Genomic DNA, 25,041 nt, shown 5'->3' with positions numbered 1-25,041 from the left:
CCCAATTAAATGTCCTTTATAAGAGTTGCCTTGGTCATGATATCTGTTCACAGCAGTAAAAACCTAACTAAGACAGAAGTTGGCACCAGGAGTGGGGTATTGCCGTGATAGGCCTGACCATGCTTTTGTCTGGAAGAATGTGGATTTTAAGACTTTGGATTTGGAAAGCAATGAAATGCTTTAAATGGGACTTAATGGTCTATCCTAGTAAGAATATGAAAGACTTTGCTGGTGAGATTGGTTTGAACTGTGCAGACCTGACCCAAGAGGGTTCAATGGAGAAGAATTTCAGTACATGGCCTAGAGACTATTTTTGTGGTATTTTGGTGAAGAATATGTCTGAAGAGTCTACCTGAGTCTTAAGGTGAAGAGATTTATATTAATTGCATTGACAAGGGAAGTCTCAAAAAAGCCCAGCAAAGATTTTGTTCTCTGCTTAAGTCTTATGAAGAGTGTTTTGAACAAGCATACAAGCTTAGAAAGGAAAAATATAAAATATATGGTTCAAGTATTAAAGGGGCACCAGGATGTAAGATGGAACTGAATTCTACATTCTAGGAGATAGCAGATTAAGGGACTAGGACATTAGGGCAAGATCCTACCCAGCTAAATTTACATCCAGGCATGGTACTACTACCTTTAATCACTGAAGATAAAACCAAACAGATCTCTGAGGTCAAGGCCACCCTGGGATGGAACAAGTTCTAGGCAAAGAAAAGCTTAAGTCCGGGTGTGTTGGTACACACCTTTAATCCCAGCATTGAAAAAGTAATAGAGGGCTGGTGAGATGGCTCAGTGGGTAAGAGCACCCGACTGCTCTTCCGAAGGTCCAGAGTTCAAATCCCGGCAACCACATGGTGGCTTACAACCATCCGTAACAAGATCTGACTCCCTCTTCTGGTGTGTCTGAAGACAGCTACAGTGTACTTACATATAATAATAAATAAATCTTTAAAATAAAAAAAAAAGAAAAGAAAAAGTAATAGAACAAGGTGGAGCCAGGGGGCATGTTCCAGCCCCAGCAAGCAGCACAACTTGGCAGCTTTGGACTCATAGCTCTAGCTTTAGAGTCCAGAATAGAAGGGACTACTGGGACATTTTTGATGCTGGTTAGCTAGACCTAAGAAATTAGTGGAGATCAAGAAGAGACTAGTATCACAGGTGTAAAATCTTCTGGAAAGTGTTCTCTGGTAATACAAAGGATGTACAGAGATGTTCCAGAGATAGCCAAGGTTGTACGCCTTGCAGGAGCTGTACATGATAATGAAGAGCAACTGAGGCTTGGCACTGTGAGAGGCCAGGGTGGGCCATTGGTGAATGTACAGCCTCAGTCTTAGTTGACAATCCAGGACTGAAGGGGTCATGCAAAGGAGTTGAGGTTTGGCGCTACTACCGTCACCTAGGAAGTTTCTTTTTGAGTCTAACTTACCCTTTATTGTAACTTACCTTTTCATGAAACTCCTGTGACTAAGAATATGCAAGTGAAGACATATTTTCTTGGGACAGATTGCCAGTATAATGAGCTGTCCCACTAGCTATACATTGCCTTTAAATTTCTTTAAAACTTACCTCATTGTTATGTTTTCTTCTGTTCTTTTTCTTTTCTTTTATTCTGCAAAAGTGAAATAGTTACTGTTCATAATGGGGCTTATCATGCTTGATTAGCTTAATACCATGATTCTATCATATGTTCAAGATGAGGTATGGCCTCTGTTGCTTTCTAGACCCTAAACAGAAACAAAAACAATAATTCACATTTGAATATATATGTCTATGTGTGTAATATCTTCTTAGTCCTCATGTAAAACTGTTTCTTAATATAAGTTCAAGCACTTTTTCTTTATTTGTTTTGTTTTGTTTTGATTGGTAAAACAGGATCTTATCCCAGATTGGCTTAGAATTTATTCATGTCACCTCAGGGTGATGTCAAATTTAGGCTTCTGCCTCTGCCTCTTCAAATTCTATGATTCTAGTTATATGCTAGAAAGCCTAGCCAAAGACTAAGCATTTAAAGGACTTTTAGTAGAGTCTTGGTATCTTTGTGTGTGTTTGAGGTTCACAAGGATTTCCTAGGAGGTGTATTTTGCCTTCCAGGATGGCTGATTTCTTAAACTTTTTTCATTGTTTTAGTTTTGCTGTGATTTGTTTATGTTAATATTCGTGTTTCATTTTTTTTAAAAAAAAAGTCTAATATGAAGAAATAGAAAGATAGAAAGGATAGCAAGAGTCTTAAATATCTTACGTTTTAAGAAAGTATTATAGGTGTTAACTGTCCATAGTCCTAAAGGAATGACCTTTTATCCAAGAAATTGTATTCCTATCCCTAAGGAAGTAACTGGTGATTGAATGACCTCAATTTTTCTAATGCTTTGCTTTTCTCTTTTCTTTCTTTTCTATTCTTTTTTTTATCTACATTTTTGTTTAGAGTTTTGGAGGCTGGAAAAGCAAATGTCATTTTACCAAAAAATTCTCCAAGTGGGATAACACATGTGATTGCCAGTAATGCAAGAATCAGTGCTGAAAGAGAGCAAGAAAACTTTAAGGCTCCATTTTATCCAATTCAGTATTTAGGAGATTTTCTATTAGAGGTAAGTAAAATAAGTATTATAGATTTTTGAGTTTCTTTTTATGAAGTACCAAATGAAAAAAAAAAAAAAGATGTCCCAAGACATCCAGGCTCCCCCTTGGATGCCAAAGTTCATAGATGCTCTACTCTCAAGTCCTTTATGAAAAATCGCATAGAATTTTTATGTCATCTATATCTATCTTTTTGTATATGTTATCTCTACATTATTACAATGCCTGCAAGGATGTAAATACTTCATAATCTGTTGTTGCATCTGTGTAATTACAACTACAAGCCTGTACATGTTCAGGAGAGATTGGATATAATCATTATATTGAATCCATGGATTTAGACATATAGAAACGGAGGACTATTTATATTAAAATTGAGTTCTAAATTTTGAAAATATAATAATTAGAAACATGAGAATAGTATGTTTAAGGCATTTATTCTCAATTTCTTAAATAGCCAAAAATGTGGGTGTAGATTTAAAAGCAGATTAGGTATAAACTTGTTTTATTTTCAGTGTTTACTTTCCCATAAATGTTTTAGTGACGTGTGCTTAAAGTTTAAATTATTTTATTTTCAAACTATACTAAGTACCATAAATTGCATGTCATAAATTTAAGGCAACTATCTTTTTTTGGGAAAGAGAAATATTTCTAAGATTTAGAAATAATTTGCTGTCCTGTTCCTCCTTCTTCCTTCTTTGTCGTGTAATACCAATTCTTAAGTTTTTGAACAGGAATCAAACTCCAGAGAGAACAAACTCCTAGTAGATAAGTGAGAACAGGAGCTCAGGGGTTCATCATCAGCATTGAGGAGGAGGCGTGCTTCTTCCACTGTGCCTCACTTCAGTGGGTACTATACCCTGCTAATTGTACAGAATCCCAGAGACCTAGAGTCATTTTCCAAAACCTCCCTTCTCTAATTTTCTTGTATCCAGTTCTTACTAAGTTGTTTCAATTCTATTTCTAATATTTTCGGAGTCAAACTGCTGCTCATTTTTTTCTAACATCAAATCTTTTGCAGCTAGAATAAATTTCTAATGATATTCTACTTTTGACTTTGTCTTTTCTATAATTATGCCCCAATCACCTTACATAGAGCCCAGCACATGGATTCTCATTTCATATTTGTTAGATAAACAGAAATTATAGAGGTTATTTGAATCTTCTGAGAGTACACATAATTCATCATTCTATACTCACTTTTTTCTGTGACGGTATGTTGGAAATTTTATTTTAGTTCATGGGATGTATCTATTTGATCTATGGAAAAAGTCCTTATCCTTGACAGTGATTGCCCTAGGAATGAGCATGTGATAGATCATTAGGACATAGTAAGAAATATGACAGTTCAAATATTTCTTCCTCACTCTTAAAGAAAAAAGCCCCCAGCAGGCTTGCCTCTCTAGATAACATTATGAAATAATTTTTTACTAGTAGTTATTCTTTGATCATGAATAGTCTTAGACTAAAAAAGATACCAGAATGTTAAGATAGAATCTGCCCTAGAGATAGGTGCCTATCATTCCAGAACTCCTGAAGGCTGAAACACAAAGAACATTAAGTTCCAGGCTAACCTGGACAGCAGGAGTGTGTTACACATGAACAAACACATACAAAAAGGCTGAACCCTTGGTGATGCCTGAGTTTCTGGATATATCTCAAAACTTTTTGGCCTTTATTGCCATTTTATATGCTGATAATTGTCATGTTGAGTTAGTTTCAGTAGGTTTTCTAATATTTGCCACCAATGATTGAAAGTCATTCTTAATTTTTATTTATATCTGAATTATATTTTCCATGATGATGAATGATTGCAGTATCGCATATAATAATCATATAGTCTTAATATACAATAAGAAATATAATGTTTAGATATACTTTCTGAAAAGTATTAAAGAATAGCAAATAAGTAAAAAAAAAAAAGTGGCAGATAGCATCTAGTTTATATACCAAGTTTTAAAATACACTGTCTTGTATGTTCTAGATCAGACTGAAGTACATCAAATCTAAGTAAGAAAGCACATTGCAATTATGCCTAGGAAATATAAGAATGTTTACTTTCAATTTTGTGGCATAGAACTTATTGTACACTTCATATACTTTCTTTAAGTATCATCTAAGAGTCATGGTACCATCTTGAAATTGGCTGAGTTAAAAAATAACTGTTAAAAATACTATTGTGTTTAACATTTTAAAACTTTAGAAAGCTAAGTTCAGTATTTAGTCTAGGTGGAAGACTTACTGTGCAATGCATTATAGATATGAAATGAGTACGAGCAGATATCCATCTTTGAAGTATTTTAATATTTAGTAATGGAGAAAACATGGAAATTATTAATTTCAATTTTAGTAGAATATGGATTAGTTAAAAAGAATATGTAATGTAAAGGAACACAGAGGGGCAAAATTACCAATATATATTAATTGTTGATCTAAGAAAGTTTTTCAGATAGGAGAATGCTTAAACCTTGGACTGACTACTTAAGAAAACTAAGATCTGGGGAGGAGGCTATCTGGGCAAAGTGTGAGGACCTGAGTTCAGATTCTCTAGAACCCATGTAAAACCAAACATGGTAGCACACATCTGTGCTTCCAGGTGAGATGAGTGATGAAGATTGGACTCCCTGGAAGCCTGTGGGCCAGTTAGCCTCTTACACACAAAAGCCAACAAGGAGAAGGTAGAGCCGCCTGAACTTGTCTTATCACCTCTACCATGGTGCATGTGCACGCACATCGTATACACACACACCGTATACACGCACACCGTATACACACACATCGTATACACACACACCGTATACACGCACACCGTATACACGCACACCGTATACACGCACACCGTATACACGCACACCGTATACACGCACACCGTATACACGCACACCGTATACACGCACACCGTATACACGCACACCGTATACACGCACACCGTATACACGCACACCGTATACACGCACACCGTATACACGCACACCGTATACACGCACACCGTATACACACACATCGTATACACGCACACCGTATACACGCACACCGTATACACGCACATCGTATACACACAGATTCTTTCTTAAGGGAATTAGGATGAATTGCAGGAATACCAGGAAACAGACTTTCTGAGTTAAAGAATGTTTTTGCCTAGATTTATACTTTTCTTGTTCTGAGACATCGAAGAATCACTTGTTCTTTGTCACTCGTGTGTGTGTAGTGTGTTCTTAGTGTGTGGAAGGTAAGTCCTGATCTTGCTGTGATTGTGAGAGCTGTTAGCCCTGCTGCTCTGGGCCAACAGAGGGATCACCATGGACACCATGCTAATTACTTTACACTCCTTTATGTTTAAATGTCTATTTCTATGTGATTGGTTTATAATCATTCCAGGTAGAGTTGATGAAATTGAGGTACAGTGAATTAAATAAATCACCCAACACCCCATAATTGTCATATTATCAGACTAAAGCAGCACTCAATAACTTTTGTTTCTTTATTAAAATCTATATTCTCAACTCCATTTGCCACACTTCCCATTTGTAGTATTTTTAGGTTTTATTCACTTTTTCTGTAAGTAGTTAGAAACTATGCAGTAGCTTTAAGCAAAACCATAAGATAATTGTTAATGATGAAATCCCCTTTAAAGAATCATGGGAAAAAAACATAAAACTCTCCTGCACTTAAGACTCAGGAAATCTGAGGAAGAGGAAGTGGAAAGACTATAAGATCCAGAGCATTAGGAGTTTTCTTTCAGATATTACCTTTGACTGATGTCAGAAGCTACACTTGTACAGACTCATCAATTTGACTGCATAGCATGAACAAAGACAGCACCAATAACATCCTCAAGTGTGTGGGAGAAAGCCTTCTAGGCCTCAGCTGTCCACAAAGAGCAATAGGCAACTCCGTGATGCTGGGGATGGGAGAAATAATCTTGTGGAAGAACACAACTACTCCTCATCTAATACCAAATGGTCATCTCTGAAAACATATACAAGTAGTATTATGCAAACTGAACAGGTTGTTGTTTGGAGTGTGTACACATATACATATGTGCATATAATAATTAGTGAACAAAGAGTCATGGATGTGAAAACAAGCAAGGAGGGTTTGGAGAGTGAAGAAAGGTAAAATGGAATTGTTTTATTTGTCTCCAAAAGAAAAGAAAAAAAAAAAGCTGCACCACCACTCAAAAAGAAAAAAAAAAAAAAAAGAAAGAAAGAAAGAAAATCAAGTAGTAGGCAGGCAGAGTGTCACTCATCTAGAATCCCAGCCTTTGGGAGGCTGTAGTAGGAGATCACAAATTCAAAGCCATTCAAAGCTACATAGAGATTTTCAGGCCTCCCTGAGCTGGACGAGCTATATTAGAACAAAACTCTGTTTGTTCTTTCGAAAGCTATAAGTCTGATCTAAGCCTTCAGAACACTATTGTTTGTTGCTTAACTCCTCATGTTCTTAATCTTGTGATTAATCCCATAATCCAGTCTCATGGATTCTTTTACTCAATGACAAAAGCCTTGGCTGGATATTAGAATTAGACCTTGAGAGTAGAGTATAGCCACACCTAATTCAAGAGAGTAAACTAAGTTAATCTGAAAGAAAGAAACTAAGCCAACTAACAGTGCCACTGTGATCCTGCTTCATATGCTCAGTACACTTGCTGAGTCAGCAGCTTTTAGGTAGCCATTGATATGCACTGTATAAAATAGTCTAAATTGTGGAGAAAACCCTAAAATGTTTAAAATCCAGGTTGATGCTACTAAACAAATACTTATAAATAAGGAGTAACAAATGTATATATTTAAAATAATCTCTAGAAATCTAATGAGTAATAAACTGAAAAATATTGGTATTGTCAGTTTAGAGAAGGGTTTATAGTGACCTTTTCTTTTGAAATAAGATTTTCATTATTTCTTTGAGACTTGTAAGGTGCATATTGATCATCTTCACACCTTCAACTCCTCCCAGATTCGCTCCTACCTCCTTACATACCCTATTTGTGTACTTAGTCTCACTGTCCCTCTCTTTGGCCCCTTCTTTCTTTCCTTACTCTCTCTTTCAATCCATGGAGTCCAGTTTATTGTCCACTTACTCTTGGTGTTAGGCTTACAATGGAGTTGATATACCAGAAAACTTATTCTTCTTTAATCAGCACCTAGTAATTGCCAATAGTTCTTCAGGTAAGCATAGGAACTACGTGTCCACTCCCACCCCAGTATTGGGATAATTGTCTGGCTTGAGCTTGGCAGGCCTTGGGTGTGCACAATCACATATGTGCTCTGTGTGTGTGTGTGTGTGTGTGTGTGTGTGTGTGTGTGTGTGTGTGTGTGTGTGTGTTGTATGTGCATGTGTGTGGGCAAGAGGTCATCTTCAGGCGTCGTCCCTTTGAAAGCCATATCTATGCATGGCTCCAGGGATATGTACCTCACTGTAGGCATTCAGGGTACAAAGAAATGGCAACAGATGGACACAGAAAAGCTGTGAATTGGGTAGTCTGAACTCAAATAGAGAAGCCTCAGTACTCCTGAAGCTTAGAATTTATTATATACAGTGGAACAGTGTGGTGGGGTTTTGCATACAGTTGAGCAAAGACTGAAAACGTAAACAGTCTATCCACAACTTGACAAGTTTAGATTGTACCTTGTAGGGGTATATGTAGGTGCACATAGGTCCACTTTTAAATGTAGAGGCCAGCTTGTGAGTATAGAGGCTAGCTGTTAACCTGGGATAGCATTTCTTGGGAACCATCCACTTTTTTTTTTTAATTCTTTGTTTTGTGGGTTTTGTTTTATTTGTGTTTTCTGTTCTTTTGTGTGTTTGTCTGTTTGTTTGTTGAGACTGGGTTTCTTGACCTTTCAAGTAAATTATGCTAGGTGGGCAGCAAACCCCAGGAACCTGTCTCCACCTCCCAAGTGCTGGGATTTTAAGTGTGTGTCAGCAGACAAGGCTATTTTATGTGTCTGGGTTCTAGGGTTGGAATCCAGGTCTTTATGCTTATATGGCCTATAGGTTACTGGCTGAGCTTTTACCAGCCTTGAATTGTAACTATAACTAGCACAGAACTGTGTAAATTGTGTTCGTTCTTTATAACTCATAGATAGGATTGTTATTAGGCAAGACAGTTTCTTCATAGGTGGGCAATTTTTAGTATATGAGCTGTAATCTTAATGTTTACAAGGCTATATAAAACATTTTTGCCCTTGATTTCTTAATAAATAACAATTACTAGAAAAAGTATTCTTGGAGGAGCGGGTATTTGTTTATTTTTATAACATATAGAAATCACTATGGTTTGGAAAGTTTGCTGTAAGTATTGGCCTATTGCAGTATTTTACCAGTGTTTAGTAGCCTTTATTTTAGGAGGATCTGTTTGACTAAGAAAGTTATATCAATTGTATATTAAGTTAAAGTCTGTAAACTATATACAATAGCTATGCATAATAACATTATACACTTACTTAATGGACTAAAGAATTTTTATCACATACAGAAAGAAATTCAGAATGATGAACATTCCCAAATCAGTCCTGCTTGGACCAAATACAACAATCAAGAAAAAGGAAATGATGTGGGATTTCCTGAAATGAAAGGTGCTGGAGAAAACATGTATAGAACTCAGGTAAAATTTTGTGAGCTAGAAATTCTCTGAGTATTTTTTTCCTAGAGAATTATAGAAGAGAGCCTGTTCTTAGTAAAAATGTTTCAGGTCTGAAAGCTAGCGTGTCAACCTACATTGTTACACTGTGAATTGAGCAGAATGGAAAATTTGTGTAGGTCTATGTTTTAGGCCCCTTTGAAATAATTTATACGTGCCTATACAAATGTACAGTTCCTCACATATGCTATATTCTCAGCACGTGCTAATTATTTGAAACTTTTGTATGCTTAATGTAGCATGTACCTTATAGAGTGTTTCCTCAGCTGTGAGCACTGTTCATAAGCAATATAAAGTCAAATATAGAGTTTGCATGCATAGACCAAAAAGTGTAAAGCAAATTATTCTGAATTCACTTGAAAAATCAGACAACAGAAAAAAAAAAAAAAAAAAAAAAAAACAGGAAGACTGCAGCTCTTGTGCAGTATTTCAGACATTAGTGATAAACAACAGCAAAAGTAATACTAGTTCTAGTGTAGAAAAGCAAATGTTCATTTCATGCTATGTTTAATAGGTTTATTTTGTTAGTTTATCAAGTCAAAACTCAGTAGTTACTAAGTCTAAACTGAAAGATTTTTATGTTTAAATTGAAACTCACTGTATTCATGGTAGGAAATTTGAAAGTTTTTTAATTCTGCAGTTTCTTATGACATGACATGATTGGCTAAAACTTTATAGAATTAAAATACTTTATCAGTTTTGCTCCTTGTCTTCCTGAATACAGTGATATTTGTGTGCCCATTTAGACTTCCTTCTGTGACCATGTTTGCAAGTTTCATAAGAGAATTTTTAAATTGATTTGTCTGATTTGTGCAATATAACTTCATATGAACAGTGTTTACATGTATCAAAAGAGTGTAAACTACGGAAGTTACCACAGTTGATTCTGTTTTTTTATTAAACAGAAAAATATATGTTTTTCTAAAAGATAAAGAAATCATTAAAATAAATATACGAGAATATACATGCAACTAACAAATTTTTCATATCTAAAAATAGTTTGTAATACTCTATCCTCAGAATTAAATTAGTAAGTACATCTGGTAAGTTACTACTTATAAAATGTGGCAAACTAAAGCATTTGTTTTCTGGTCTGTTTTGTATAAGAACGATGTATTAAAACTCACTTTATATTTTAAGTTTAATGTCATGTGTGTTTTATAAACCTACTTTCCTGAAATTTTTTTATTATGACTTCTATTAGTTGTGGTGAAGCTATATTATATATAACCGAGAGTATAATTATTTTTATATACATGCAGAATAAAATGGAAAATCATAATAAAAATGTTAGTGATAGATTTGTTCTGAGTGAACATCACAAAAAAAAATTCAAAGACTTCAGAAAAGATATAAGATCTGTTAAAAAGAGAAATACACTCAGAAGACATGGACTTGAGAATCAGGTAAAATTTCACAAATTAAAATATTCATTTTATTTTGTAGATCCTTTCTAAATTTACTAAATACAGTATGAGCTTGCAAAGCACATGTATCAAAGTGGTATAACACATTTATATAGTTTGTTTTCAAAGGAAAAAAAATGTCTATTTATGAACTCATTTTGCCTGGGAAAGAATCAGTCTCAGTAACTGTTAAGCTATGTCTGTGTCCTTTCCTAACTATATCTGAAGTATCCCTTACTTTAGAATTTGTGTTATTTTCCTTGTATTTCATTTTAGTTTTTCCAATTAGATGAATTCCAAACAGTAGTTAGCTATGACTGTTAATGAATATATGTAGGTCAGTTATTTGTGGACATTTCCCTCACATACATGTTTTGTTGTTTGACTGTGTAACACTTTTAAACTTCATCCACTTTTGTGTTCATAAGCATTTTTGTTTCTTTTGGGGTTTTGTTTGTTTGTTTGTTTGTTTTGAAAGGATGGGTTGGAGTGTTGTTTGTTTTGTTTTGATTGACTATTTTGAAATTATCAAACAGTTCTGCAGTGTGCAGTGAATATTCTCTTGTGTGACTCTTGGTACAAATGTTGAGGGGTTTCTTTGGCTGAGAATGTATTCCTAGTAATGAAATTATTGATCATAAGGACAATGTATATTACTTGTTCTCCATGATGCTTGGCTGGTTTGCCAAATGTTTATGTTGTTTTGATTTCGTTTTTGCTACTGTAAACACACTTGCAAGTGGACAAACTATGCCTGTTGCATAGAGCAGAGCTCTGTTGATTAATATGTTATAATTATACTTATATAATTATACTCATATTGTATTCGCAAAGCCCCCTATTTTAACCTATTGGATTTTGTAACATTTAATTCATTTTCTGGTTTGTTTAATTGTGGTCAAAATACAGAAAGAAACTAAGAAAAAGGATAAAAATATCCAAAGGAGTTACATTTTGAGGAAAAAGAACAAAAAAGAAGGTTATTGCAAAACTGATGATGCCCATGATACAATTAGAAGTATGTTAAAGAAGCGTGGGCATTACAGAGAGCAGGTGAGATTATAGCATATATGACTTTTGTTTTTCTTCATAACCTAGACAGGTAATCTGATTAATAAGGTTGCATGCTGCATTAAATTCTATATACTTAAGAACGACTCTTGGTTTAGTTTAGTATTTATACTTAGTATTTATAATTAACTATCTGTAGTAAAATAGTTTTATATGAATGTATAAGGAAATTTGGGCTAATCATGATTCTCAAATTAAGCTGCTTTTTTTTTCATAAATTAAACAAAAGGAAAAGAAATACCTGGAAGAGGAGTGAATTTCTTTTTTAACATGTTAAATAATTTGGAAATTATAGAAACATTTTTTCCTTTCTTTTTCTGCCTCCAAACACTGTCATTTCTTCTCCCAATTTTCCTTCAGGTTCATAACCCTCATTTTCACTAATTATTTCACACATATGTTACACATACATATATATGTATATATATATATCCCTAGATATAAACTCTTCCATAGAGTGTTACTTATTGCATGTATGCTTTTAGGACTCAGATTTTGGCACTGGGCAATGTGTGATTTGGCCTGGGGAGGCTTCCCCTATCCAGTTTGGCATACCATTGGTGTGTTTTCCTTGTTCCAGTCATGTTGGTAAAGTTTATGGGTGTAACTTCTGATACTACTAGGAGACACAGTCTCACATAAACTCCCTGATCCCCCATGTATTAGTCCGGGCTTCTATTCCTGCACAAACATCATGACCAAGAAGCAAGTTGGGGAGGAAGGGGTTTATTCAGCTTACACTTCCATGTTGCTGTTCATCACTGAAGGAAGTCAGGACTGGAACTCAAGCAGGTCAGAAAGCAGGAGCATATGGAGAAGCCATGGAGTTATGTTCTTTACTGGCTTGCTTCCCCTGGCTTGCTCAGTCTGCTCTCTTATAGAACCCAAGACTACCAGCCCAGAGATGGTCCCACCCACAAGGGGCCTTTCCCCCTTGATCACTAATTGAGAAAATGCCTTACAGTTGGATCTCATGGAGGCATTTCCTCAACTGAAGCTCCTTTCTCTGTGATAACTCCAGCTGTGTCAAGTTGACACAAAACTAGCCAGTACATCCTGGCTCTAAAATCTTTTCAGCTCCTCTTCCTCTAAGTCCCCTGAGCCTTAGGTATAGTTTTGTAGGTGATGGGACTGGAATCTACAACTCTGCATATTGATCGTATGTGGTTTTCTGTAGTGGGCTCTCTCTGTTGCAAAGAGTTTTCCTTGATAAGAGCTGAAAACTACCATTATGTGAGGGTATAAAATTGCTGTAGAGATTATGCTGACTTAGTAAATTAAAGGTATAGATTCTCCTCTAACTTCCCTGACTTCACCAGCACTAAGTAGTTATTCACATTTCTAGTACCAGGCATAGTATTCCTCTTGTTGAATTGTTGCTTCCTACCATACTATGTGTGCTACTACTACATCCTTAAGATGATTGTGGCATGTTGTTTGTTGATGTGGTTCATAGGTCTCATAGCTGGATAGGACTATTGATTGCCTCCCTCCTTTTGAAACCTGCATAACATTTCTGAAGTATGTCTTCAACAGTAGGGACTTAACATCCATCTCTTGGAGGATACAGATAACCAAGGGCAATAGAAGCAGACTGTATGTTTTGGAAATCTCCAGGACAGCCCTGGCCATCAACTCAGAAGAGGTCTTGTCATGTCTGGTATTAGAGTTTTTCTTTGGTGTCTGAAGGCTCTTGGAGAAGCACTGTTATGGCTGGTTTTTTTTTTTTTTTTTAATGGAAAAATCTACCTTAAACTACCTCTGCATGCAGTTTTTAAAATATCTCCAAATGAGAATGTTGTTTCTACTCTGTTTTTTTTTTTTTCTAGTTGGATACAGGACCATTTAAAATAAAATTGTTTATCTTTTAAAGCATATTTCTCTTAGATAAGGTTTTTCTAAAATATAACTTTGTTTTACATTCCAACCCAGAATATGGTATATAGATTGAACCTTCTAAATCCAAAATTCAAAAGCCTGAAATTCTTCAGAATCGAATGCTTCTTAGAGATACATGATGTTGAAAACTTCTGATATGAAGCACAAAACTATGCCTCACTCATGTTATGGGCCAAGGAAAACATGCTAGGTAGACTTAAGTAGTGGATATAAAGTTACCTTTGGGTTATGTATATAAGAAGTATAAAGAACATAAATTAATTTGTGTTTCAACTGAGATTTTATGATAAGTACAAATGAAAGAATATTTTAGGTGCCAAAGATTTAGCTCAGGGGTCTAGCCCTCAGGCATTCACAGGGTCCTGTGATCAAAAACAATCCAAAGAAATCGCACCTCTAAATAGCAAGTAATATATTGTAAAGTTTTAGTGGATTTTCAGTAGTCTTGTGTTTTTATGTGTATTAAATACTGTTTTTTAGAGCAGTATGTTCTTTACATGTATGCAGAAAGAAATGAAGAATCCTCTTCTTACTGATGGTACCAAAGAATCAAAGACCAAGGATGTCAAGACAAATATGAATCTCATTGAAATAAAAAATGCCTTAAAGAAGCAGATATACAAGGACATATATAGAGCTCAGGTAAAGGTTATCACATTAATACTCTTTCTTTACATTAAGATTTAAGTCACTGATAAGTATGTTTGAATTAGGGGTTGTTTTAATTCAGAAACTTGGTGTTTATCAGCTACTACGATGTGTGACTGAATACTTGTAGTCTAATATCTATAACGATCTAGTTTGTTGCATTAGACCCTTTGCATCTCTGATGAGTTAATGAAAGAATTTAACAGTAGATGATTTACATTTTTCTTGTTAAAGTAGGGTGCCTGGTTTTTCTAAAAGCCTTTGTAGTTCCAGAGTAGAAGCCAGAGAATTATCATTCTTGGAATTTATAAATCTTTTTGGTCACAAAATTCAATGTATTTTATGGCTTCAAGGTCAATTTATGTATTTCCTTGTGTATTACTTTTTTCATAGTGTTTTAGATTGTTTTGCTTATTGGGGATATCTATAGAACTTTCTTGAATCAGGATGATACCCTTTTTTTTATATATTTGTTTCAGGTATTTTTCACTATAATCTTTTCTGAAAATGTACAAGTGAAAATATTTTAAAACAATGCAAGTTTTTTTACAATATTTTTATTAGGTATTTTCCTCATTTACATTTCCAATGCTATCCCAAAAGTCCCCCATACCCCCCCACACACTCCCCTACCCACCCACTCCAACTTTTTGGCCCTGGTGTTCCCCTGTACTGGGGCATATAAAGTTTGCGTGTCCAATGGGCCTCTCTTTCCAGTGATGGCCGACTAGGCCATCTTATGATACATATGCAGCTAGAGTCAAGAGCTCCAGGGTACTGGTTAGTTCATAATGTTGTTCCACCTATAGGGTTGCAGATCCCTTTAGCTCCTTGGGTACTTTCTCTAGCTCCTCCATTGGGGGCCCTGTGATCCATCCAATAGCTGACTGTGAGCATCCACTTCTGTGTTTGCTAGGCCCAGCATAGTCTCACAAGAGACAGCTATATCTGGGTCCTTTCAGCAAAATCTTGCTAGTGTATGCAATGGTGTCAGCGTTTGGAAGCTGATTATGGGATGGATCCCCAGATATGGCAGTCTCTGGATGGTCCATCCTTTCGTCACAGCTCCAAACTTTGTCTCTGTAACTCCTTCCATGGGTGTTTTGTTCCCAATTCTATGAAGGGGCAAAGTGTCCACACGTTGGTCTTCGTTCTTCTTGAGTTTCATGCGTTTAGCAAATTGTATCTTATATCTTGGGTATCCTAAGTTTCTGGGCTAATATCCACTTATCAGTGAGTACATATTGTGGGAGTTCCTTTGTGATTGGGTTACCTCACTCAGGATGATGCCCTCCAGGTCCATCCATTTGGCTAGGAATTTCATAAATTCATTCTTTTTAATAGCTGAGTAGTACTCCATTGTGTAAATGTACCACATTCCTCTGTTGAGGGGCATCTGGGTTCTTTCCAGCTTCTGGCTATTATAAATAAGGCTGCTATAAACATAGTGGAGCATGTGTCCTTCTTACCAGTTGGAACATCTTCTGGATATATGCCCAGAAGAGGTATTGCTGGATCCTCCGGTAATGCTATGTCCAATTTTCTGAGGAACCGCCAGGCTGATTTCCAGAATGGTTGTACAAGTTTGCAATCCCACCAACAATGGAGGAGTGTTCCTCTTTCTCCACATCCTCACCAGCATCTGCTGTCACCTGAATTTTTGATCTTAGCCATTCTGACTGGTGTGAGGTGGAATCTCAGGGTTGTTTTGATTTGCATTTCCCTGATGATTAAGGATGTTGAACATTTTCTCAGGTGCTTCTCTGCCATTGGGTATTCTCAGGTAAGGTCAAATCTAAGTGGATTAAGGAACTCCACATAAAACCAGAGACACTGAAACTTATAGAGGAGAAAGTAGGGAAAAGCCTCGAAGATATGGGTACAGGGGAAAAATTCCTGAATAGAACATCAATGGCTTGTGCTGTAAGATCGAGAATTGATAAATGGGACCTCATAAAGTTGCAAAGCTTCTGCAAGGCAAAAGATACTGTCAATAAGACAAAAAGACCACCAACAGATTGGGAAAAAATCTTTACCTATCTTAAATCAGATAGGGGACTAATATCCAACATATATTAAAGAACTCAAGAAGGTGGAATCCAGAAAATCAAATAACCCCATTAAAAAATGGGGCTCAGAGCTGAACAATGCAAGTTTTTAATGTGTGATTATTGAGAAAACTTGATGCACTTCTAGACTTTTATAGAAAATGATCTCTCCCTTATATTTTTGAGTATTAAAATACTAAGGACAATAGGTAACTTCAGATTTCTAAAGTAAAAATGACAGGAGATTGTCCCAAGAAACAAGCTGGAGTAGCCATTGTAATTATCGAATAAAATTGACTTTCAACGAAAAGTTATCACAAAAGATAAGGAAGGACACTTCATACTCATCAAAGGAAAAATCTACCAAGATGAACTCTCAATTCTGAACATCTATGCTGCAAATGCAAGGGCACCCACATTTGTAAAAGAAACTTTATTATAGTTCAAAGCGCATATTGCACCTCACACAATAATAGTGGGAGACTTCAACAACCCACTCGTGGCAGTGGACAGATCATAGAAACAGAAACTAAACAAAGATGCAGTGAAACTAACAGAAGTTATGGACCAAATGGATTTAACAGATATCTATGAGACCTTTCATTCTAAAACAAAAGAATATATCTTCTTCTTCGGCACCTCATGGTACCTTCTCCAAAACTGACCATATAATTGGTCCTAAAACAAGTCTCAACAGATACAAGATTGAAATAATCCCATGCATCTTAGCAGATCACCACAGACTAAGGCTGGTCTTCAATAACAACAAAAATAACACATAACTCACATACATATGGAAGCTAAACAACTCTCTATTTAATGATAACTTAGTCAAGGAAGAAGTAAAGAAATTAAATACTTTTTAGAATTTAATGAAAATGGAGGCATGATATGCCAAAACTCATAGGACACAATAAAAGCAGTGTTGAGAGGAAAACTCAAAGCATTAGGTGCCCCTCTAAAAGAGAAACTGGAGAGAGCATACATTAGCAGCTTAGCTGGACACCTGAAAGCTCTAGAACTAAATGAAGCAAACACACCCAAGAGGAGTACAGCAGGCAATATTCAAACTCAGGGCTGAAATCAACCAAGTAGAAACAGAACGAACTATACAATGAATCAACAAAACCAGAAGCTGGTTCTTTGAGAAAATCAACAAGATAGACAAACCCCTAGCCAGACTAACCAGAGTATACAGAGACAGTATCCAAATTAACAGAACCAATAATGAAAAAGGAGACATAACAACAGAAACTGAGGAAATTTAAAAAATCTTCAGATCCTACTACAAAAGCCTATTCAAAAACACCGGAATATCTGGATGAAATGGACAATTTTCTAGACAAATACTAGGTACCAAAATTAAATCGGGAACAGATAAATCATCTAAACAGTCCCATAACCCCTAAAAAAAATAGTGATTAAAAGTCTCCCAACCAAAAAAGCCCAGGACCAGATGGCTTTAGGGCAGAATTCTATCAGACCTCCAAAGAAGACCTAATACCAATACTCTTCAAACTATCCCTCAAGATAGAAACAGAAAGAACACTAAGCGATTTCTTCTATTAAGCCAAATGTATGCTTATCCCTAAACCACACAAAGACCCAACAAAGAAAGAGAACTTCAGACCAATTTCCCTTATGAATATTGATGCAAAATACTCAATGAAATTCTCGGAAAGCAAATTTAAAAACACATCAAAACAATCATCCATCATGATCAAGTAGGCTTCATCCCAGGGATGCAAAGATGGTTCAATATACGGAAATCCATCAACACAATCTAGTTTATGAACAAACTTAAAGGGAAAACATACACATGATCATCTCATTAGTTGCTGAGAAAGCATTTGACAAAATTCAACACCCATTCATGATAAATGTCTTGGAAAGATCAGGAATTCAAGACCCATACCTAAACATAGTAAAAGCAATATACAGCAAACTAGTAGTCAACATTAATCTAAATGGAGAGAAACTTGAAGCAATCCCACTAAAATCACTCTCTTCCTATCTATTTAATATAGTACTAGAAGTCCTAGCCAGAGCAATTAGACAACAAAAGGAGACCAAAAGGACACCATTTGGAAAGGAAGCAGTCAAAACATCACTATTTGTAGATGATATGATAGTATATTTAAGTAACCCTAAATATTCCACCAGAGAACCCCTACAGCTGAAAAACAACCTTAGCAAAATTGCTGGGTATAAAATTAACTCAAACAAATCAGTAGCCTTCCTATACTCAAAGGATAAACATGCTGAGAAAGAAATTAGGGAAATAACACCCTTCACAATAGTATAAACAAATGGAAAATATTGATGTGACTCCAAGCAAAAGATCTGTATGAGAAAAACTTTAGTCTCTGAAGAAAGAAAGCCAAGAAGCTCTCAGAGGGTGGAACAATCTACCATGCTCATGGAATGGCAGGATTAATATAGTAAAAATGGCTATATTGCCAAAAGCGATCTATAGATTCAATGAAATTCCCATAAAAATTCCAACTCAATTCTTCATAGACTTAGAGCAATTCTCAAATTCATTTAGAATAACAACAACAACAACAAAAACAGGATAGTGAAAACTATTCTCAAAAATAAAAGAACTTCTAGGGGAATCACCATCCCTAACCTTAAACTGTACTACAGAGCACTTTGTGATTAAAACCAGCATGGTATTGCTACAGTGGCAGGCAGGTAGATCAGTGGAATAGAACTGAAGACCCAGAAATGAACCCACTCACCTGTGGTAACCTGATCTTTGATAAGGAAGCTAAATCTATCTGGAAAAAAGACAGCATTTTCAATAAATGGTGCTGGTTCAGCTCCTGGTCATAATATAGAATAATGCAAATCAATCCATTCTTATGTCCTTGTACAAAGCTCAAGTCCAAGTGGATCAACTAGATATGGTGAAACTAATAGAAGAGAAAGTGGGTATGAGCCTTGAACACATGGGCACAGAGGAAAGTTTCCCAAACAGATCACCAATGGCTTATACTCTAAGATCAAAAATAGACAAATGGTACCACATAAAATGCAAAGCTTTTGTAAGGCAAAGGACACTGTCAATAGGACAAACAGCAAATAACAACATCCAATAGAGGGCAAATATCCAATATATACAAAGAAATCAAGAAGGTAGATGCCAGAGAATAAAATAACCCTATTAAAAAATGGGATACATTCTCTAGCTTCTCCATTGGGGGCCCTGTATTCCATCTTATAGATGACTGTGAGCATCCACTTCTGTATTTGGCAGGCACTGGCATAGCCTCATATGAGACAGCTATAACAGGGTCCCTTCAACAAAATCTTTCTGGCATATGCAATAGTGTCTGGGTTTGGTGGCTGATTATGGGATGGATCTCCGGGTGAGATAGTCTCTGGATAGTCCATCCTTTCGTCTTGTCTCCAAACTTTGTCTGTGTAACTCCTTTCATGGGTATTTTGTTCCCTATTCTAAGGAGGAATGAAGTATCCACCCATTGGTCTTCCCTCTTCATGATTTTCTTGTGTATTGCAAATTATATCTTGGATGTTCTATGCTAGTGAAAGCACCCAAGGAGCTGAAGGGGTCTACAACCCTATAGGTGAAACAACAATTTGAACTAACCAGTACCCCAAGAGCTCATGTCTCTAGCTGCATATGTAGCAGAAAATGGCCTAGTCGGCCATCACTGGGAAGAGAGGCCCCTTGGTATTGCAAACTTTATATGCCCCACAACAGGGGAATGCCAGGGCCAAGAAGTGGGAGTGTGTGGGTAGGGGAGCAGGGCAGAGGGAGGGAATAGGGAACTTTCGGAATAGCATTTGGAATGTATATAAAGAAAATATCTAGTAAGAATAAAAGATTGCATACAAAAAATGGGGTACAGAGCTAAACAAAGAATTCTCAACGGAGAAATACCAAATGGCTGAGAAGCACCTGAAAAAAAAAAATGTTCAACATCCTTAATCATCAGGGAAATGCAAATCAAAACAACTCTGAGATTCCACCTCACACCAGTCAGAATAGCTAAGATCAAAAATTCAGGTGACAACAGATACTGGCAAGGATGTGGAGAAAAATGTATACTCCTACATTGTTGGTGGGATATCAAGCTGATACAACCATTCTGGAAGTCAGTTTGGTGGTTTCTCAGAATATTGGACATAGTACTACCTAAGGACCCAGCTATATCACTCCTGGGTATACACCCAAGAAAATCTCCAACATATACCAAAGACTAATGTTCTAGTATTTTTTTTTAGGTATTTTCTTCATTTACATTTCAAATGCTATCCCAAAAGTCCCCCAGACCCTCCCCGCCCACACTTCCCTACCTACCCACTCCCACTTCTTGGCCCTGGCGTTGCCCCGTACTGAGGCATATAATGTTTGCAAGACCAAGGGGCTTCTCTTCCCAATGATGGCCAACTAGGCCATCTTCTGCTACATATGCAGCTAGAGACACGAGCTCTGGGGGTACTGGTTAGTTCATATTGTTGTTCCACCTATAGGATTGCAGATCCCTTTAGCTCCTTGGGTACTTTCTCTAGCTCCTCCATTGGGGGCCCTGTGATCCATCCTATACCTGTCTGTGAGCATCCACTTCTGTGTTTGCCAGGCCTGGGCATCGCCTCACAAGAGACAGCTATATCAGGGTCCTTTCAGCAAAATCTTGCTGGTGTATGCACTGGTGTCAGCGTTTGGAGGCTGATTATGGGATGAATCCCCAGGTATGGCGGTCCCTCGGTGGTCCATCCTTCCGTCTCAGCTCCAAACTTTGTCTCTGTAATTCCTTCCATGGGTGTTTTGTTCCCATGTGGAGAAAGAGGAATACTCCTCCACTGTTGGTGGGATTGCAAGCTTGTACAACCACTCTGCAAGTCACTCTGGCAGTTCCTCAGAAAATTGGACATAGTACTACGGAAGGATCCTGCAATACCTCTCCTGGGCATATATCCAGAAGATGTTCCAACTGTTAAGAAGGACACATTCTCCACTATTTTCATAGCAGCCTTATTTATAATAGCCAGAAGCTGGAAAGAACCCAGATGCCCCTCAACAGAGGAATGGATACAGAAAATGTGGTATGACTTTATGAAATTCCTAGGCAAATGCATGGACCTGGAGGGCATCATCCTGAGTGAGGTAACCCAATCACAAAAAAAACTCACATGATATGTACTCACTGATAAGTGAATATTAGCCCAGAAACTTAGAATACCCAAGATACAAGATACAATTTGCAAAACACATGAAACTCAAGAAGAACGAAGACCAAAGTGTGGACATGTTCTAGTATATTTATAGCAGCCTCATTTATAACAGCTAGAAGCTGTTAACAGTCCAGATGTCCTTCAATAGAGAAATGGATACAGAAAACGTGGTACATTTACACAATGGAGTACTGCTCTGCTATTAAAAACAATGACTTCATGAAATTCGCAGGCAAATGAAACTAGAAAATATCAACCTGCGTGAGGTAACCTAATCACAAAAAAACACAGATGGTATGCACTCACTGATAAATGTATATTAGTCCCAAAGCTAGGAATATGAAATCTACAATTCACATACCACATGAAGCTCAAGAAGAAGGAAGACCAAAGTGTGGATGCTTCAGTCCTTAGAAGGGGGAACAAAATTCTCAAGGAAGGAAATATGGAGACAAAGTGTAGAGCAGAGACTGAAGGAAAGGCCATCCAGAGACTGCCCCACATACAGTTTCCAAACCCAGACACTATTGAGCATGCCAAGAAGTGCTTGCTGGCAGGAGCCTGATATAGCTGTCTCCTGAGAGGCTCTGCCTGAGCCTGACAGATTCAGAGCTGCATGCTTGCAGCCAACTGTTAAACTGAGCATGGTGTTCCCAATGAAGGAGTTAGAGGAAGGACTGAAGGAGCTGAAGTGGTTTGCCACCCCATAGGAAGAACACCAATATCAACCAACCAGACCCCCCAAAGCTCCCGGGGACTAAACCACCAACCAAAGAGTACACATGGAGTAATCAATGTCTCCAGCCTTATATGTGGCTGACGATGGCCTTCTTGGACATGAATGGGAGCTGTGGACCTTGGGTCTGAGGTGATTCGATGCCTAAGTGTAGGGGAATGCCAGGGCAGAAAGGTGGGAGTAGGTGATTGGGTTGGGGAGCATCTTCATAGAGGCAGGGGGAGGGAGAATGGGATAGAGGGTTTCCAGAGGGTAGACCTGGAAAAGGGTTAACATTTGAAATGTAAATGAAGAAAATGCCCACCAAAGAAAAAATGCTTAGGAAAAACACAATGAAAGGAAGTTAGTTTATATAAGAAGTCAATAGAATTGTTCTGCTCTTGAGAATGCTATTATTCTGAAGTGTTGAAAGTTACTAATCTGTTTTGACTGTTTTTCTAATGTTTTGTGCTTTGTAAGCTGAAATATATTTTCAATTAAAACTGTTAAAATTTAATTATATGGTTATTTTATAGGCTGTCCGATACAACTGCATTAGAGTAGATAAACAGCCTGTATACAATGTAGAGGTAAGGCACTTGGAGTTTGATGGTGATTGGGTCCCCCCCCCACAAAAAAAAAAAAGGTCATTTATTGCTTGTCACAGAAATGTGGTGGGGAAGCATTATCCTGTTGCAAAATATTTTCAAAACAGCTGTCAATAGTGTGGAGAATAAGTACATGGTATTTATTATTGGTAAAATATATGTTCTTTTTCATATTTTACAGCTTTTATAAATACTACTTTTGTGTTAAAGGCTTGTTTTATCACTTCCAAGTATTGTATTTTCTTTACCACTCTTCATTCTTTTAAATGGATTGTGTTATTCCATGTGGTCTTTAGAAATTTTTAATGTTTAATTTTGAAACTTAAATGTCATATCATGACATTTAAATATTGTAACTTTTTCAGACCTACACATTCACATATATAACCTGCTAAGTTTAATATTTCCATTTTTAGAAATATTTTGACCAAAGAGCAATATGTTTTGAAACACTTCAGTTACATCTATATATTTCCATAGAATTGTTTTGTGATTCTTTCATATTTGTTACTATATCCAGATCTGTATTGTATATTTGGTGCGGGGTCTCTCAGTTGCTTTGAGCTTGTAAGTATGTTCTTGCTAAATGAACTCCAAAGAGCTACATGCCTTTACCTCTCTAGCACTAAGACTAAAAATATGAACCACTATGTGGTTTGTTTGTTTTTTTTTAAATATGGGTTCCAATTATCAAACTCACATATTCAAGTTTGGAAGGCAAGCACTTTATCTTTAAGATTCTATTTAGAGGAATATTTTATCTTACTGAACAATAATATAACAGCTAATAACATTTTTTCACGTCTTCTAGTTATAAAACACAGTAATGCATATTGTTTGTTTTGGACCAGAAAGGTGTAAAGGTGCTACCTGTTGTTTAGTAAGGACGGGAGTCATTTGTATTACAGATGAGGGAATGAGAGTCTTTTATTTGCTCAAGATCTGATCTCAGAGTTCAACTTTTCTTCTTTCAGACATAAAATTATTTTTCCTTAGGTTAAAAATTCTGAGTTCCCTAGAGGAATATTAAACTTAATCGAAAACCTCATAGAGGGACAGTTCTTTAAAGAAGCCATTGAGGAGCTTTCCTCTTTGCAAGCTCATTATATCCCTCCTGTGTGCCTTCTCCATGCCATTCTAGAGAATGTTCTGCAGGTAAGGATACCCCCTGTACACTTAGAATCTTTTCTATTTTTTCAAAGAATGCTAAACTGAATATATTTTATAATTTTTTTCAACACATTCTTTTCACTTTTTGTTTTTTTAACTATACTCAGTAATTACTCTGTGTGATTTACCTTATTGTCATCTCAAAATGTCCAAGGTCACTTTGTCTTGAAAAAGAAAAAAAAATGGTTAGAATTTATTGTATGAAAAAATATTGTTCAATTGAAAAAAGAAAATAAATGTTACATGACTTTATTTTCTGTGACTGTAACATAAATGCTGGATTATGGTGACTCGAATGCTTCTAGTGGGTGTCATTTTATTTGTGGTATCCAGGCTAAATGACTGTAGATCATAGGAGTAGTACGCTGCAGCTATGGAGAAGAGGCTGTCTCTCATGTTCAGCACGGTGCTGGTTTATATCACAGCAGCTATGAATGATGCTACAGGAATTTTGAAGATGAGCAAAGCTTGTATATAAGGAGTTTCCACTTTGACTTCCTTTAAAATGATCTTTGGAAACTCTATCATCACTGTAATCATGATATGAGAATTTTATATGTGCTACCCTAACAGTTAGGATTATTTTTGATGTGTAGATTGCAAGGGTAGACTAGAATTACTGTTCTAGTTTTAAACTAAATTAATTGATAAAACTGTGTTAACTACATTATTTTTAATTATTTATTTATTTTAAATAATAGGATAAAATAGACACATTTTCTGGTCGATACTTTCATATATTATCAGCTCTTCTTCATCTGCATCCTCCTTGGAAGTCACCAGCCATGTTAAAATACTACTTAGAGCTATTTCAGTGTCCAACTTGTATGAAAGGAGCCTGGGATTTCACGGAGGTGCTCATCAGGTATGTCATTTACTGTGCTTTAGATATTGTGTTTTAGACACTGTGTTTTAGATTCTAATTTTAAAAGATATCTTCATACTTTTAGGAAAATATGAATGCTTGTGTTTTGTATTGTAAGACTTATAAAAAGGACAAATTATGTTGATCATGTTTGTCAATATTTTGTAAGCATACTAAGTATATTAA

At 36.4% G+C, this 25,041-nt stretch overlaps 1 protein-coding gene across 12 annotated transcripts in view; it reads left to right on the top strand.

The window, feature by feature from the left end:
• Slf1 (SMC5-SMC6 complex localization factor 1) overlaps nt 1–25,041 on the top strand; it is a 92,426-nt gene that overhangs the window by 20,354 nt on the left and 47,031 nt on the right. For 6 of the 12 annotated variants that reach the window (XM_017315350.2, XM_011244453.3, XM_017315352.2 and 3 more), the window contains 8 exons: nt 2,426–2,588; nt 9,056–9,184; nt 10,483–10,626; nt 11,536–11,679; nt 14,077–14,238; nt 22,749–22,802; nt 23,817–23,975; nt 24,692–24,855. In XM_017315350.2, coding sequence (XP_017170839.1) covers nt 2,426–2,588; nt 9,056–9,184; nt 10,483–10,626; nt 11,536–11,679; nt 14,077–14,238; nt 22,749–22,802; nt 23,817–23,975; nt 24,692–24,855 — 1,119 coding nt within the window. Of the gene's footprint in view, nt 1–2,425; nt 2,589–9,055; nt 9,185–10,482; nt 10,627–11,535; nt 11,680–14,076; nt 14,239–22,748; nt 22,803–23,794; nt 23,976–24,691; nt 24,856–25,041 lie in introns of those variants that run through there. The other 6 variants (XM_006517035.4, NM_134071.3, XM_017315351.2 and 3 more) reach the window with 4 other exon arrangements.

Source organism: Mus musculus, chromosome 13 (assembly GCF_000001635.26).
Source record: "Mus musculus strain C57BL/6J chromosome 13, GRCm38.p6 C57BL/6J".
Lineage (NCBI taxonomy): Eukaryota > Metazoa > Chordata > Mammalia > Rodentia > Muridae > Mus > Mus musculus.
This window is presented reverse-complemented; position numbering and strand designations above follow the sequence as displayed.